The sequence below is a fragment of the Trematomus bernacchii genome, unplaced genomic scaffold, assembly GCF_902827165.1.
Source record: "Trematomus bernacchii unplaced genomic scaffold, fTreBer1.1, whole genome shotgun sequence".
NCBI lineage: Eukaryota > Metazoa > Chordata > Actinopteri > Perciformes > Nototheniidae > Trematomus > Trematomus bernacchii.
In genome coordinates, this window is record NW_022987840.1 from 1,236,450 (window position 1) to 1,252,150 (window position 15,701).

Consider the following 15,701-nt stretch of genomic DNA (forward strand, 5'->3'; position numbering starts at 1 on the left):
ATTATTATATGACAAATATGTAAAATTAAACAATACATTTTAAAGCACGTGTATACAGACAGGACGTCACAATTTAAAAAAAAAACATATTAAGTAAAAAAATAACTGAAAAAGAAGTGACGAATGAATGCAAAAGTGGCAGTCACCACTTCAGTGAGGTAGCGACTTTCAAGGTCTCTGTAAAATGTCGGAATTAAGTGACTCCCTCGTGTGTGCTTTTTATGCAGGTAGATTTGCACAGTGGTGGAAAAAGTATTAGGATGCTTTACTTGAGTAAAAGTACCAATACATTATTGTCAAAATACTTAATTACAAGTAAAAGTCCTGCATTCAAAATATTACCAGCCAAACGTATTTAAGGTATACAAAGTAAAAGTAATGGCCTTTATGTGTGAGTATAATTATATTTATATATGTGACATGTATATATAATATTGTTGAATCAAGTAGCATTTTACTGTTGGAGGCAAACAAAGTTTCCCTTTTAAATGTAGTAGCATAACATGGAAATACTCAAATAAAGTGATGAATGTAGCTCTACTTACGTGCGATACATTTTATTGTTTTTCCGAGGAACACCCGAAGGCATCACCCTCCCCACCAGGCCCGTTGCTCCTTGAAAGAAGGCGATAAACGAAACTGAACTTTTCCGGAGCTTTACCTGCCGCCGAACGTTTTGTTTGGCCCTATCGAGCGTGATACAAAAAACATAACATTTATAAGAAGAGAGTCAACTTTATAGCCCTTGATCACCATGGCACATTATAGAGTAAGTGTGTTTGCTGTCGCGTTTTATTAATTATTTATTTGAAGAAACTCGTCTACTAAAGTTTAATGCAAGCTATCTGAGCTAACATTAGCTACCTGGGCAGTTAAATGGTGTCAATCAGTGACATCAGCCTGAACACCTGTGACAGCTCATTATGTGGTTTGTAAATGTTTGTCGATAAACGTATGAAAGATAATGTCAATACACCAAATACTGTTATGTGTTGTTAGTTAAATCTTATGTAATATTAAGCAGGACATTCATGTAAATTACCACTGTGGAGTGTTTTAGTCATTTAGATAGAGTATACGTTTTTATCTCAAGTTGGGAAATTGTTTTGTCGCAGCAGCATTTTAACAGTCAATATACAATAGTTACAAAATGTCTTAGAAATAAAATAAAAGTTAAATACAAACATTTCAAATTAAAATATATATATATTTATCTTGTATTTCTTATTGTTGTTTTTTTGTTAAAACATTATCCATGCTTTTTGGCACCTATTTCTATGGGGGATTTTAGTTAACTGTACCTGACTGTTATGTTAGTAATAAAATGATGTTTCTCCTACAGGCTCCTGACTCCAAAAGGGAACAGTTCCGGAGATACTTGGAGAAAACTGGTGTTGTTGACAGTCTTACCAGTGGTATGCCACCTTTTTTCTACCTTTGGACTTGGGTAATATGTACAACTTTCAATACAAACATTTCATCATCTAATGGCAGACCTTTTATAGTAAGGTTGATTGCTAATGTTATTTACTAAGTCATTATGCCTTGGTGTTAGGTGACTACAACAAACATATAAAGAGGAAATACAAATACAAGCAAAGTAATGCAAATGTCGAGAACATAAATATAGTATAGAAAAAGTATAAATTGTTATTTATTTAGGAAATATCTAGGCAAAGAAACCAAGTAAGAAAGACCAAGTATTCAACTTATCTCATTTTTCTTTATTAGATTTGGTCAACAGGCAATTATATTAAGCCCATATCAGCATTGTTCATAATTCCTGTATGCATCTTTTTTTTCTCCAGTTTTAGTGGCTTTGTATGAACAACCTGACAAGCCCAACAATGCCCTGGAGTATCCTTCTATTGATTGTTTGCAGAAATGGTCTCTTTGTTAAGTTAGTTCTGACTGAAGTTCAAGTCCACCAACAACACTCCATCAACAACAATGGTAAAGAGTAATGTGCAGATGTTATTAATGGAGGCCATTGCTCGCTTTAGAGCCCTTAACCAACTCCTTCTCAGATTTGTGAAGCAGCATCTCAATTCTGCGGGTCAGTCGTCAGCCGACTCTGAGGCTCTGCAGCAGGAAGTGATTGACTTAAGGCAGAGGAACGCTTGTCTGGTAGAGGAAAACAAAGAGCTTAAATCAAGGGTAAGCTTCTGCTGGTTGCTATGGTACTTATGTGCGTGTCAACATCATGTATTGTAACAAAGATTCCCTTTCTCCTCCTGCAGCTCAATGAACCTGAAGATGGAGCCTCAACTGAAAACTGACGCCGAGATTACAGCAGCGTTTTGGCCTAAATAATGTGGTATTTGTTTATTTTGTTTACTTGAACGTAAGGGCCAAGAATTTGTAAGTACCTGGTTCTGTAAATCTTATTTTCTAATATGTTTATTAGAATTTAACTTATTCTGTACATGTATGTATATAAGTTTGTTACTTGTTTGTTACGTCTTTATCTTAACTAAGAAAACTCACTTCTATATGACTGAATAAGTCAGTTATTAAGACATAGGACATCTAGTTATTTTGGAGTGTCTGTAAAAGAAAATAACAGATATGCTGTTAATTTTATTTTCTTTCATAGTTATAAACACACATGCTGTCATGGCGATATGTGACAAAGACACACTTGTAACTAAACAATTGTTAAATAAAGCACATTCTTCCAAACATTGTCGTATCACTGATTGAACTCGATTCCAAAGAGCGATGTACCAGTCAGGACTTTTATTTGAAAAGCAGAGGATCTCATGCTGTTGTCAGATACAGCTGTATGTCAATATTGTATAACAGTCATTCCTTTTACATTTTATACCAATGCAAATGAAGAAAAGATCTTCTCATGAACCTTAATAAATATATTAATAACATGAAGACTTTGTTTACCAGAAAAAAGGTCATGTTTTTACGAGGTTTAATATAAATACATTTATGAGTCAAAACTATCAAGCCAGAGAGTAATCCAACAGTTTTGATATGCTCAGCAAACTGATGAATGTTTACTCAATCCCCCCCCCGACTAATGCCCTAACAACCCAGAAATAAAGTTTCTACAAATGTACACATTTGCGCCATAAGTCTACCATACCATGCTACTGTACATTTTAAAAAGTGACTTGTCAAAGTGCTACTATTTTCAGAAATAAAAATGAAATGAGAAAATAGTTCCCAGCCCAAATGGAAAGTTCTGTTGCCAGATATAGTGGCATTTCTCTTCAATGATGTGATTGACAGCTATTTGTGTCCAATCGCAGGCCTTTCTATTCTTGTTAAACCAATAAGATGTATGCTTGTACCAGCAGTTTGTCACAATAGAAAATAGTTTATTCCAAAACAGTTGAAAAAGTACATAAAACATACTTTACAGAGTCCTCTATTGTAATATGTCAACAAAAGCCAGTTTACATGTCATTTCCATTAGCTAAATCACAGTGGGGTTTAAAGCATGCCACAATATTATACTTAATGTTAAGAACAAAAACAAAATATGAGCAAACGCTCACCAGTTATGAGGCAGCTTAGAGTGCTGTTAATGTAGATATGACGGTGGCATCTATACACCTGTAACATTTGGAGTTTAGATCTGCAGATCTGCCCGTCTGCTGCTTGCATTGCTTGCCACGGATGTTTTGCAGTTGGAGGAGGGGGGTCTGGGGTTGTGCCTGGACCCTGAGCTGGAGTCATACAGAGAGTCGGGGCTGGAGGGCCGGCTCTGATGTTTGCCGTCTGATTTCTGAGTGGAGGGAGGTCCTTTGCTGGCTCTTTCCCCCCCATATGAATCAGAGTCAGAGCTTCTACCCTCCAACACTGTGGAGCATTTCAAGGACCCTTGACCCCTCCACGGCCTCCTCGCTGCACTCACTGGCAGCGTGGGGAAGGAGGAAGGGTCTGCTGCCCTCTTGGGGCTCTTTGGAGAGTCCGGGCTGCCTCTTTCACTGCCCCCATCCTCTTTACTCTGAAGATGCAACAAGTCCTCAGCCTCCTGCTTTGGATTAATGAGGGGGTCACAGCACAGAGAGCAAGGGTCGTTAGTGCCGTTACTATGTGGGATGCTATGAGCTAAACATCTGGACACATCCAAATCCTTCTGCTCACCCTGAGGAGACAGAAAAGTCGAAGGTTTGATAAGGTTTGGGTACATAGTAGTGCCCTGCATCCTCTCCATCAGGAGGTTGTAGTCACAGGGTGCAGAGGCAATGGTTGCTCTCCGTGGAGCACTGCTGCACATCTGCACAACAGATTCTTTTTTACACCTGTTGGCGTAGAAGTCATCAAGTTCAAACTTCTCGTCTCTAAAGTGAGGGTAGAAGTCCAAGATGCCCTTTTTTAACTTCTTGTAACCCAGATGCGTGATCTCCAGGATGTTAAGGAAGAGGGAGATGGCAGCGATGCACTGCATGAACACCATGAAGACACTCTTCTCTGTGGGTCTGGAAACATAGCAGTCCACAGCGTTGGGACACGGATCCCGCTCACACTTGAAGAGCGGGTAGAGGTGGAAGCCATAAAGGAGGTACTGTCCGGTCATGAAGGCCACCTCGACCACAGAGCGGGTGACAACGTGAGCCACGTAGGTGCGCAGCAGAGAGCCTCTTAGTGGAGCTTTGTTCAGCTTCCCCTGATCAAGCTGCTTCATTTCCCGCTCAATCCTCTTCCTGGCTTCTGGCAACTCCACATCCACCCACTCCAGCTCCTTCCTCAGCAGAGCCTTCTTCTTCTGCCGGGCCTTCTCCAGCGCCCGCAGCCTGTAGAGAGCGTGGCCCATGTAAACCAGCGAGGGAGAAGACACAAAAATGACCTGCAGCACCCAGTAGCGGATGAGGGATATTGGGAAAGCGTGGTCGTAGCACACGTTCCTGCACCCCGGCTGCTCAGTGTTGCATATGAAGTCTGCCTGCTCGTCGTTCCACACGTCCTCAGCTGCCACGCCGAGGACCAGCATGCGGAAGATGAACAGGATGGTGAGCCAGATCTTGCCCACCATAGTGGAATGGATATGCACCTCCTCCAAAATCCCCCCGAGGAAGTTCCAGTCCCCCATCTTCACTCTGCCATTTTGACTGGTTGAAAGTGACAGAGAGGGATGACACCATTAGAAAAACAGTTTAAAGTGTGTATATAAAAAGGTGAGCATACAGTAAAAAGAAGTACAGTGCAACTTTGAGGAAATAAGTTGCAATTTTAAGACAGACAGCAAATGCATTTTGACAATCCAAGCAGCCTTTTTAGATTAGAATGTTTTTTGATGAATCACCAAAAAACTGAAGCAATTGTAAAAATAGTCCTTTAGATTTTGCAGAAACAATGGAGTTATCAATAAAGTACAATACCTCTCAATTTGAAAAATGAAACATTAAATTGTAAAAAAACATTAAAAAAAAAAAGCGTTAATGCTACATATTTGCAAAAAAAGATAGAGTAGAAAGAGAAAGCTGGTACATCCAGTGATATGTCCCCTCGGCTGGTCAGCTTCCCAGTTTTGTCATGATAAAACGATTCCCCTCAGCAGTGTCATTATATAACCCAACGGCAAACATCTGATCATTTGGTGTCCCAATTTACCTTGCAGCGGCGTGGACAGACTGCCGGTGGTGACTTAAATCTCCTCGGGTCATACAGCACGGTCACCAAAAAGTTTTTTTAAATCGTTAGCACCCTCCAAATGAGTCCCTTCATAGCCTAAACCTCGATGACCCGCTTCTGCCTCTGTGTTGCCAGAAACAAAGTGGGAGCAACCGAGTTGTTGAGGGAAGGCTGCCAACATCATTCTGACACGAGCTGATCAATACACACAGCTTCACTGAGGCATTTAGATGGCCTCACAGTGATGGGGCTGGTAGCATTTGTAACAGAGATGTTGACCTCACTTTTTTTTATTAGACTTTCTTTTTGCAAACAGAAACAGTGCATGCCGTAATTAGCAGAAATGATACCTCACTACACATACGTTTTAAGGCTCATTTGGGTGTGTACAGCAGGTGTGGGGGAAATACCAAGACTATGTTCCAGACTCAGTGTATTTGCTTCATACATAGAAACAAAGAGAAAACAGTAGTCCATGTTGTTCTCTCGGGGCTCGCACGATCAATAGTGTTCTTCTGTAGCAAAGTCATCAATGGGTCATCGAGTCCCTTCTGCTCCTATCTGGGTGTAATTAAGTTCTCATGCACTTTACACATTATTTTATCCCATTTATAAGAAATCTATCCGATGGATTAGTGTGCTTGCCAACCGCTGGATGGCTTTTTCACTCAGCGTCCAAGTCTAAATACCTTTAAATGCCCCTGTGTGATGAACATGCTTGTTAACACAAACTATTAATAAAAAGTGGGAGGATCTGGGTTAATTTGTCTTAACAAGATTCAACCCACCAGCTCAGCTGTGATGTTTTTTCTAATTTGATGCTGAACTTGGATTGATTCCACCAGTCTCATACCGACACATTAGGGGTGCAGAGGGTCACTCTGGGGTAACATATTGGGAAAATCCCAGTGTTATTTCCCCTCTTTTCAATCAGAAAAATCAATTTTAGCCTCTACATTATCCCCGGGACATTCCCTGGCTTACTGGTGAAAAACACAGTTCATTGATTCAAAATTTAAAAAGTTTATTTGACAAAATGTATACATGTTTTATCTACAATATATCACAGAATATAAATTAAACAGTATAGGTAAATATGCCTACTATTTCAGGTGGTTATAAAGCATTTTGGATCTTTAGCTTGTTACTTCACTCAGATGTTTGACCTTCACTGTGCAGAATGTACAGATGTTACGTTTTATACAAACATTTACCACAATATTAAGGTTAGTGAAGTGTTCTGTGTAGACTTAATCCTCTAGTACACTTCCACTTTTAATTTACTTATTAGACATCTCAAATCCAACATCTGAGACATATGTTTGATGTAAGAAGGGAGATTCTATATCATCTGTCTTTGTTGACCAAATGAACGGAGCCTGACCTCAGCCTCAGCCAATCAGAGGTGGGGTAGGGCCGGACATGACTTTGCCATCCTAGGAAATAAATAATTCCCTTCCGCAGGCATTCATGGTGAGAGATATCCTGTATAGCCGTGAGGCAGTTGGCAGTATTTTCTATAAATAACTTCAGTTCTGACTTTCCCAATGGCACACATCCAGCATTTAAGGTCTAAAAGAAATACCATGTTACAGGGTAATAAATTAGATTTAAACCTTACCTTTTATGAAGAGCAAGATGTCTGTTGAGGCTACTGTGTCTGCTGTCGATGGGCATAATCAGACCAAATTATGAAACCTACAGCATTGTACTTTAAAGCAAGAATATCATGAGTTATTATGAAAGGACATACAGTATGTTCATTACACAATGAACACTAGCAAAATATTTAAAATAAGATTGAAAAGCTGAAAAACTGCACATTGCAAGGTTTTAGCAGTGCTGTGACAACAGAGCGTTGTTTGCTGGACAACATACCATTTCACAGTGGTTCAGGGTCTAGGCAAACATGCTCATGGTAATTGAGTATTGATATGTAAGTTGTATTGATGTGCTATGTTTGGAAACTATAGAACTTTCCACATACTGTAAAAGCAGATGCTGCTATATGGGTTGAATCTGATATATAAACAATCAAACAAACCACTGTACATGCAATGTGTTATCTGCTAAAAAATGAATCTGAGGACTATACAAAAGGTGTTTACTGTTAAATCTGTAACTATTTATCAGATAAGATCATGACTCTCATAGGTTCGGATGCAATTTGACAAAACAATCCTTGAAAAAAACATCACTTTATTCAAAACGCATTAAACACTTAGCTCTTGAAATGGAGTAGGAGGTTTTGGTTAGTTCTTTGGTCATAGATTACCTTTGAATTTAGATAAATTAAGTACATTTACCAGACATAAACCACTAATAGTATTAAGATGGTGTTTCCAAAAACTGCATATGTTTAAAGCCACATTTTTGTCTTTCCAAGGTAAAAAAAGAAAGAAAATTGACAGAGAAGGATAAGACTGGTAAATCATGTTTAAACACTCAACATGTAATCAGCCGTGTCCTGTCAACAGGAAGTGCCTGAAACAATAGCAGGGCATTAAGCCATGATGGTAAACCTGCTCTATTGCTTTTAGAAGGAAGGAGCCGTCACGCTGTGTTTTCGGAAATGCATCATTTTGAGACTTCTTTGTAAACTCTTTGTTCTAGTTAAGACAAAGAGTTAGACTCACACATCAAAGCCTTCATCACATTCAATGTTAAATGTGATGGAGGATTTCAGCAGGTTTAAGGCACATTGGATGACAACTAAAAGTCTATATGAGTCCCTGATCATTCATCAGAATGTGATCAAAAGGTAGCATAACATTAAGAGTTTAAACAGTAGTAGTACAGGAAGAATTACATTTTATAGGACCAGTGTGTTCAATAATTCCCTGATTAGAAATTACAAAGAGATGTAAAAACGATCATTCATAATAATACCAAAATATTAAAAGGGTAAACATATTTAATTCAGTTTTAAATTACTCACTTTATAAAAGGCACGTTTTGCCCATCAGTCTAAAATGTAAAAGCTGCAATGCTACTGATAAACAGCAGGAGGCCTCATTCCCCTTCAACAGGAGGAAGACATCTGATTTAAACAACAACAAATACCCTCTGCACTACATTTACTAATTCCCTGAAAAGCTACTTTTTCTCTGAAAACATTAGTTCATCAGATTCCTGCAGATAGTGGTCATTTTAAAAGAAAAATATTGGTGGGTTCTTTTTTTTGTCCTATGGTGCTGGGCTCAGGAAAATATTAAAAAGCACAGCAAAGACCGCAAAGATGACATAACCCAGTATACACAGCCAGAAGCGAGGGTCTTTGAGGAGCTTCTTGTTGTAAGCACTGAAGAAGACGTAGCCGATGGTCATCCCGGCTGCAATTCCTCCAAAATGAGCCACAAAGGACACCTGGGCGGAGAGAGGGTAAGAGTCAGTTAACCTGTAGGCCTAATTACAGGAGGATTTCAGCAGGTCCGAACTCACGGACCCAAAAACCTGCAGGACCAGTTTAATAAGTCTGTGGCCTTTTACAGGTATTCATCTGGAAGAATAATCAAGTCCCAGCAAGAGCTACTGATACTGCCTGTAGCCACAAGCAAATCAAACCCATCATCAGACACCGTCAGCTTGGGGGAGGTTAGCGGGATCAACTGGGTTTCTCTTGAGGCTATTGTGTGCAAGAGTTTAGGAAGGGTTTAGTTTCTGCTGATAGCCTCTACTGTACAGAGGAAGGAACATCTTACATTCAAACCATCCTCGTGGGCGACGAATCTTCTGTAGAAGGCAAATCCAAAATCTGTTCCAACTGGGGAAAAATAAAGTATAAATGTTATTTTGAAGTGTGATTGCAGCAGGTATAAAATGAATAAAAAATTGTTTAAAATACATGGACGTACCAAATATCACAATGGCCAGGATTCGAAATATTCCAAGGAGAGGAATCATCTCTCGGAAATTCTGGGAAATTAAATCAAATGATCAGTCACCATACTTATATATATTTTATCTTACAAAATGCATCGAATTAATATTATCTTGGAAACAAAGTGAAGGAATCACAAAGACAGAAATGCAAAAGTAATTTCAGAACAATATGCTTCAAAACAAAAATATGAAGGTATTGGATGTGTGCTCAGTACTTTGGACACACACAAATGATCCCTTAAAAGACGTTCAGAGACCATCAATATGACATTTACTTTAAACATTTGAGCGAGCAGGTAGTGTACACACATGTTGTTATCTGCTATATTTTGACCATTTATTAGACCACTACAGGAAACGTGTTGTTAAAAGTAAATGTGATGTAAATTCATTGGAGAAAATCAAAAGTGTTGTCCTCTCGTTGTAAACGTTAGGTATAACATATACATTTAAAACATCAAATACTCTCTAATTTTTTTTACATACTATCTCAAACATTGAGCAGTGGAAAAACTAAGTGTGGAAGGTCTCTTCTCACAACAGCAAAGTAAACACTTCATACCAACTTTGAGCTTTATGTAAACTCACCACCACTGCGTTCATAAAGTACCCTCCTATCAGAGCGTAGACGCCCCCAGAAGCTCCCACCAGAGCGCTGTGAGGATCAAAGATGGAGCTGGCCAAAGAGCCTGAGGGGAAACAGAGAAAGGGATCAGTTTTCAAAATCTGTGGCATTTCTGACGGCCGGGACTTGATCCAACTCCAACAGGAAAAAACAACTTCAAGATGGCGTTTGATCTCTGGGTGCGACGGTGCGTTCACAGACCTTGATCAAGTCGCGTGAAATCAAGCACAGATTCAAGGCTCATTTATTGGCAGTCTACAAAACAGGGTTGAACAACGTAATGTAGTGGTAGCTTAGTCCTTTATGCAACACACGAAAAACATGTCCAATCTAAACAGAACTAAAACAGTAGTCCATTTTTTGGATATGCAACAGGAGGAATGTGAACAAACAAAACAATGGTGATTTCTCTGGGCAGATAATATGGATGTAAACACAGTCCTAAGCGGCTTGTGTAACGATAAAGAGTTAGTCTAACGGGGCCAAAGAGGTGACACTCACCTGCTAAGACTCCCGCCATGTAAACCATCCCCACTTCAAACCCTTTGTGCACCAGCTCCAGCGGGATGCCCAGCAGCAGCTGCATCACCAGGTTCCCCACGATGTGCTCCACCCTAAAGGCAGAGGTGGACAATAAGCAACATATACTTCCCCAGATGAAATGTCAGGGGGAAAGACAGTATATTATAAACATACACAGCCCTGCAGTACAGACTAGGTGTTGGTGGTTATTTTTAAAACAATGTAGGGGTATTAAAAGAAAAGTCCGGTGCCTTCCAATATGAAGAACACTACCTTGTCTTTGGCACTTAGCCCAAAGCTTATTCTTCCAATTGAAGATTTTTTTAAACTGGTCAGAAATGTATAATAGTATTATTAAAAAAACAGCTCAGTGATTTGTGTGAAACAGCTGCACTTTAGGTTTATACAAATGTAAATAAAACAGAAGTAAAGAGTGCTTTTGTCCGACTACATTAGGTGCACTAGTGAGTATTTGTTAGCAGGATGTTGTATGTGGGGTTGACTCAACATAAGTTACAGAGCCTGAGTTCATTTAAATAAAGGAACATTTGGAAAAAAGAGCAAAGAGGAATAACATACTTCTGGCTACATGGTCTTTTCACTGGATTTGTTGGGAAACACATAGAATTTGTTATCCTTTAAGCAAATATCCTGCAGGGTGTCTATCAGTCAAAGTTTGCGTGTGAATGTTCCTCTTTCTATGTGCTTCTGTGTAGTCATGGTTTCTTGTTCCCCTTTGGCTTATATACACTCATGATTTTTAGACTGTTTGCTCGCCACATCCAATTACTTAACCATGTGTTGACAGATGTCTGACCATGTACCCACCTATACAAAGCTAATAACAACATGCTGAAGCAACGCAGCAATAAGGGGGAAGTGTCCAAATCATGACGACATATACCAAACTTAGGAACACTGTAAAAAGCAGAGTTGCAGTGGTTACAAACTGCAGTCTCAAAAATGACAGAAGAGCTGAATCATAACCTCTGATTGACTAAAATAAACCCCACAAAGATTATGGACTATACGGCAAGACACTGTACTGTAAAGAGTGTGTGGGTATGTTTCCACTCCCCACAGTGACTCGTGTAATTAGGGTTTCTAAAAAGGACTGCCCATGCTTACCCAGCGTGGACAAACATGTAGGAGATAAAGCGCCATGCTTCCTGCCTGAGCTCAGGCTTGTATGTTAGGGGGCTATTCCAGATGCCTTCATCCAGGGTCACCCACTGCTTCTGGGGCTTCCACACAGCGTAGTAGATAAACACTGCCAGCTGATGAAGAACAGAAAATATACACAAGTCAGTCTTCAGAGAATACAAACTGTTTGGAGCAGCAAGTGTGGGGGTAGAAGCTAAACAGCTGAGAAAATAAAGATGGGAATGATGAATCAGAATTAGCAGGCATTAAGACGTATGAGCTGCAATGAAAATCCCCCAGAGGGGTTTCCATTGCAGCTCATACGTCTTAATGCCTGCTAATTCTGTGGGAATATACAGCGACGGCATGCTGAGAGACAACACTGCAGCTCAGTCGATCTTGTCTGGATAAATAAAGTGCATCCTCTCCCAAATAAATGAGTATTCACAGACATTCAAATGCAGTGACAGTGGACATCTGTGAGCGACAACGTGTGAGCTGTTCATCCCAAGTATGAGCAGGTGTGTGCAAAACACTCAGTGATAAGAAAGAGAGTTTGGTGTCAGCTCTTACCATTTATAAACCTTTATTTACTGGTTTATATCACAGTATAATGTAGAAACAATGACCGTTGTAGGTGTATATTAATGTGTTTTATGTGTCAACAATATGTTATATCATTACAATTGTGTTTTACTATGTCATTCAATATCTTAAGTGACTTAAGTTGTTCATTGCCATATCTACACTGTAGCTACTGTACACATGACAATAAAGCCTTGAATCTTGAATCTTCTGTTTACAATGTATTGTATAGCAGACCAGCCATTTCAGACACAAATAAGTCAAATTATGTAAAGAATTACATTTTTTAAATCCAACAGAAAGTTAAGTAAACATCTCCTGCTACTCACAAGTCTTACATTTTTTGGACTCTGGAAAAACGTCCTTCTAAGTAATTCTCCTTCACATTAATACAATCTTACTTTAAAAGCATTCGTAGTGGCTTTACCTACGTTGTAATGAAAACAGTATACCTTGCTTTAAATCCATCGTTTTGGGAGGCTACAGCATCCTTCCTCAACCACTGATCCTCCACATTCCACTATTTATTAACCTGAATCCAAAAGTCAGTGTTTTTTTTAACACTTTCAGGAAAAAAGAAAGATTTCAGAATCCCACCGAACCTAAGCTGAAGATACAAATACGGAAAAATACTGTTTTCATTGACACCATGCCTACTGCCCGCTGGTGAGGACTGCACTTTATGAATCAGGATATTCAGAGGTGGGGATGGCGATGCCAAAATAGACAGGAAGAAAGAAATGAACTCATTGCTGTACAAAAGCCTCTTAGTTTAGAGCACTTAGTCAGAGTAAAATCCACAATTTTCCATTTAAAAAAAATAAAACAGTTTCCATAAGTGTCAGGACTTAAAAAATATCCCTTGTATAACCTCACCTCTAACTGGTCTACTAAACACCATCACAGTAAATCTATAGAGTAATTAAAACCCAGACAGCATATGTAGGCGGCATGTATAATTAGATAACAGAATCCATACTGATGGTCCTAGCACTCAAACACAGGACATGAGCTACCTCTGCAATACTGATGAGGATGATGAAGATGGGGGGAGGGCAGCAGTTGGCTCGTTCCAGGTATTTGCTGCGGGAGTCTTCTGGAAGCATCCATTTGGAGACAAACAGATGGAACTTCTCATAACATCCGATCTTTCTTTTGCCGTCGGGCTGGTCCTCTGTGAACTGGAGCCGCCGCCCATCTCGGTCCACGGGGAACGGCTCCTGCTGCTCGATGTCGTTGTCCTCCATCACTGTCCTCCAAACCTGCAGCACAGCATGGTTAACACTCTGAGTCAGGGATGGGCCACTAAGTAAACCATACAGTTGAATTATCACCTCTCTGAAACAGCTTTAAGAAAAACTCAGTTCATTTCAAAGCCTTCTGAGTTACACTGCATTAGTTTCAGTAAGGGGCACCTAATAAAATGGCACATATTGAGACAGAAATGTACTTATACTGTGGCAGGACTTGTCTTACAAATAGACAGAACTGATGACTTCCAATTACTATTATTTCCAGTATGGATTAATAGATGTCCATAAAATATTTGTACATATTGTGGAAATGCCGATTTTAACTTCAGATGTCCTATTTCATCCAAACCCCTAAGATATTCAGTTTACTATTATACGAGAAAATAAAAAACATCACTTTCTCACACTTTGAGGTGCTGGAAAATCTGACATCTTACCAGTTTTATTTTATAATGATAATAGTATCTGACACATTTTAACACCTGTATCTGTATTCAAAGTGTGCATGATTGTATACAATTGTCAAACCCCAGAGTCCTGTACTACAATGCTGTGTTTAAGTGGAAAGGGTGTGATCTAGCGAGGTGATAAAGTCAGATATATTATGTACACAGGTTTGTATGATTACTCTGACTGAAGGCTCGCCTGAAATTACACTTCGATATCCAGAATGACATAGTGAGATAGATATATTTAATGGTGTTTCAATATGTATTTAGGTGTAATTAAATACATACTTATAAAAGGTATTGGTGACGTAGGCGACATCAGACAGTTAATAACATGTGAAAAAGCAGAAGTTTTACACAAAACAACACTGAACATGAAACAGTATATTTTCCCCTTTTATGAATTAAACTGAGATTCGACTATATATTTTCCTGACTGAAAAGAAGCTGATAGAGAACACAGTTACAGTAAGTAACCACAGCATGTTAATGAGCATTTCCTGTATACTGGGCGTTTCTGAGAATTGCTGAGTAAACCAATACTGACAACGTTAAAAACATAGTGAAGGCTCCTCGCCATTAGGACATTTTCCAACGTTTTTTTTGAATGACTTCGACATGACTGTGGTCTTTACTCACCTAAACTGCTACCAACAGGAACACTGCAGGGCTCCAGGCGGTCCCAAACGCATAAATATTGATCCAGCTAAACTAATTTAAACAGCTCAATAGGTGAGACTAAGAGTGCATGAGTTCATATACTCTACCAGAATTCGAAATAGTTACGTTTTCAACAACAGTCCACCATGTTTTCAGTAAAACATGCGGAATCCCTTCCCAAAACCGACCGTCAATGTAGGTTCAGAGGAACAAAAAAAGAAGGGAAGAGCCCTCGGAGTTAATTATAGGTCCTTTATTTGCTTTTTCCTGCAAGAAGCTTCCTTCCTCAAACTAAACAACCCACCTCTTCCACTCCTCTACTGGACAGTTGTATAGAAGCACAGCAAATAATGATGCGCGCCACAACAACAGCCTACCTGTTTCCTCGTGCCACACCTGGGATTAGTGACGTCACCGACCCATTATCCAGATTATCCCTCCCTCTTCTCCCTCACACAGCCCGGGAAAAATGGCACCATAAGCGTCCATTTTTTTATCCACGGTGCTGTGTGGTACAGTAGACTGGAAAGCGTGTACTTTAGTAAAGTGTATTGAAGGTTAAAGTCCAATTTTAATATGAATGTCGCATTACTTCCAAGAAACCACAAGGTGGAAGTAGAGTCCACGATTAGGAACAAAGGAATGGCCCTACATTTTACATCGGAGGTACTCATAACAAAATGTTCTTCGGAGATTGTTATACATCACTGATGTCATGAGCAGGTGGAGTAACAGCAACATAAACACCTACGACTGTTAGTGCAACATGTGAGTATATCTAAGATCCACACCTATAGCAAATGTTATCAAAAATGTATTATACATTAGCAAATATACAAATGGAACCATGGCCAGAATCCCTTTAATAAAAAAACATTTTGTCTTGAGAATACCCTCTACAACCATTATTGTAAATGAATAATTGTGTGTATAAATTCATGTCAGAAATGTGTTAAGAGGCAAAATGTAGTCATCCAAACCCAAATT

General features: G+C 39.3%; 3 protein-coding genes across 3 annotated transcripts; 1 reads left to right on the top strand and 2 right to left on the bottom strand.

Moving 5' to 3' along the window:
• Positions 1 to 574: 574 nt before the first annotated feature.
• Positions 575 to 2,682, top strand: LOC117468622 (c-Myc-binding protein-like). The gene is made up of 5 exons (XM_034112859.1): positions 575 to 769; positions 1,343 to 1,415; positions 1,809 to 1,857; positions 2,028 to 2,157; positions 2,241 to 2,682. Exons 1-5 carry the CDS (start codon positions 755 to 757, stop codon positions 2,277 to 2,279), a joined length of 306 nt encoding a protein of 101 aa, XP_033968750.1. The 5' UTR covers positions 575 to 754; the 3' UTR covers positions 2,280 to 2,682.
• A 907-nt stretch (positions 2,683 to 3,589) lies between these two features.
• Positions 3,590 to 5,624, bottom strand: cx55.5 (connexin 55.5). The gene is made up of 2 exons (XM_034112858.1): positions 5,575 to 5,624; positions 3,590 to 5,072 (listed from the first exon to the last, which is right to left on the bottom strand). The coding sequence occupies exon 2, from the start codon at positions 5,051 to 5,053 to the stop codon at positions 3,590 to 3,592; it is 1,464 nt and encodes a 487-aa protein (XP_033968749.1). The 5' UTR covers positions 5,054 to 5,072; positions 5,575 to 5,624.
• A 2,153-nt stretch (positions 5,625 to 7,777) lies between these two features.
• rhbdl2 (rhomboid, veinlet-like 2 (Drosophila)) lies at positions 7,778 to 15,073 on the bottom strand. The gene is made up of 8 exons (XM_034112714.1): positions 14,694 to 15,073; positions 13,369 to 13,614; positions 11,753 to 11,901; positions 10,604 to 10,716; positions 10,066 to 10,166; positions 9,450 to 9,510; positions 9,297 to 9,358; positions 7,778 to 8,961 (listed from the first exon to the last, which is right to left on the bottom strand). Exons 2-8 carry the CDS (start codon positions 13,597 to 13,599, stop codon positions 8,782 to 8,784), a joined length of 897 nt encoding a protein of 298 aa, XP_033968605.1. The 5' UTR covers positions 13,600 to 13,614; positions 14,694 to 15,073; the 3' UTR covers positions 7,778 to 8,781.
• Positions 15,074 to 15,701: the final 628 nt, after the last annotated feature.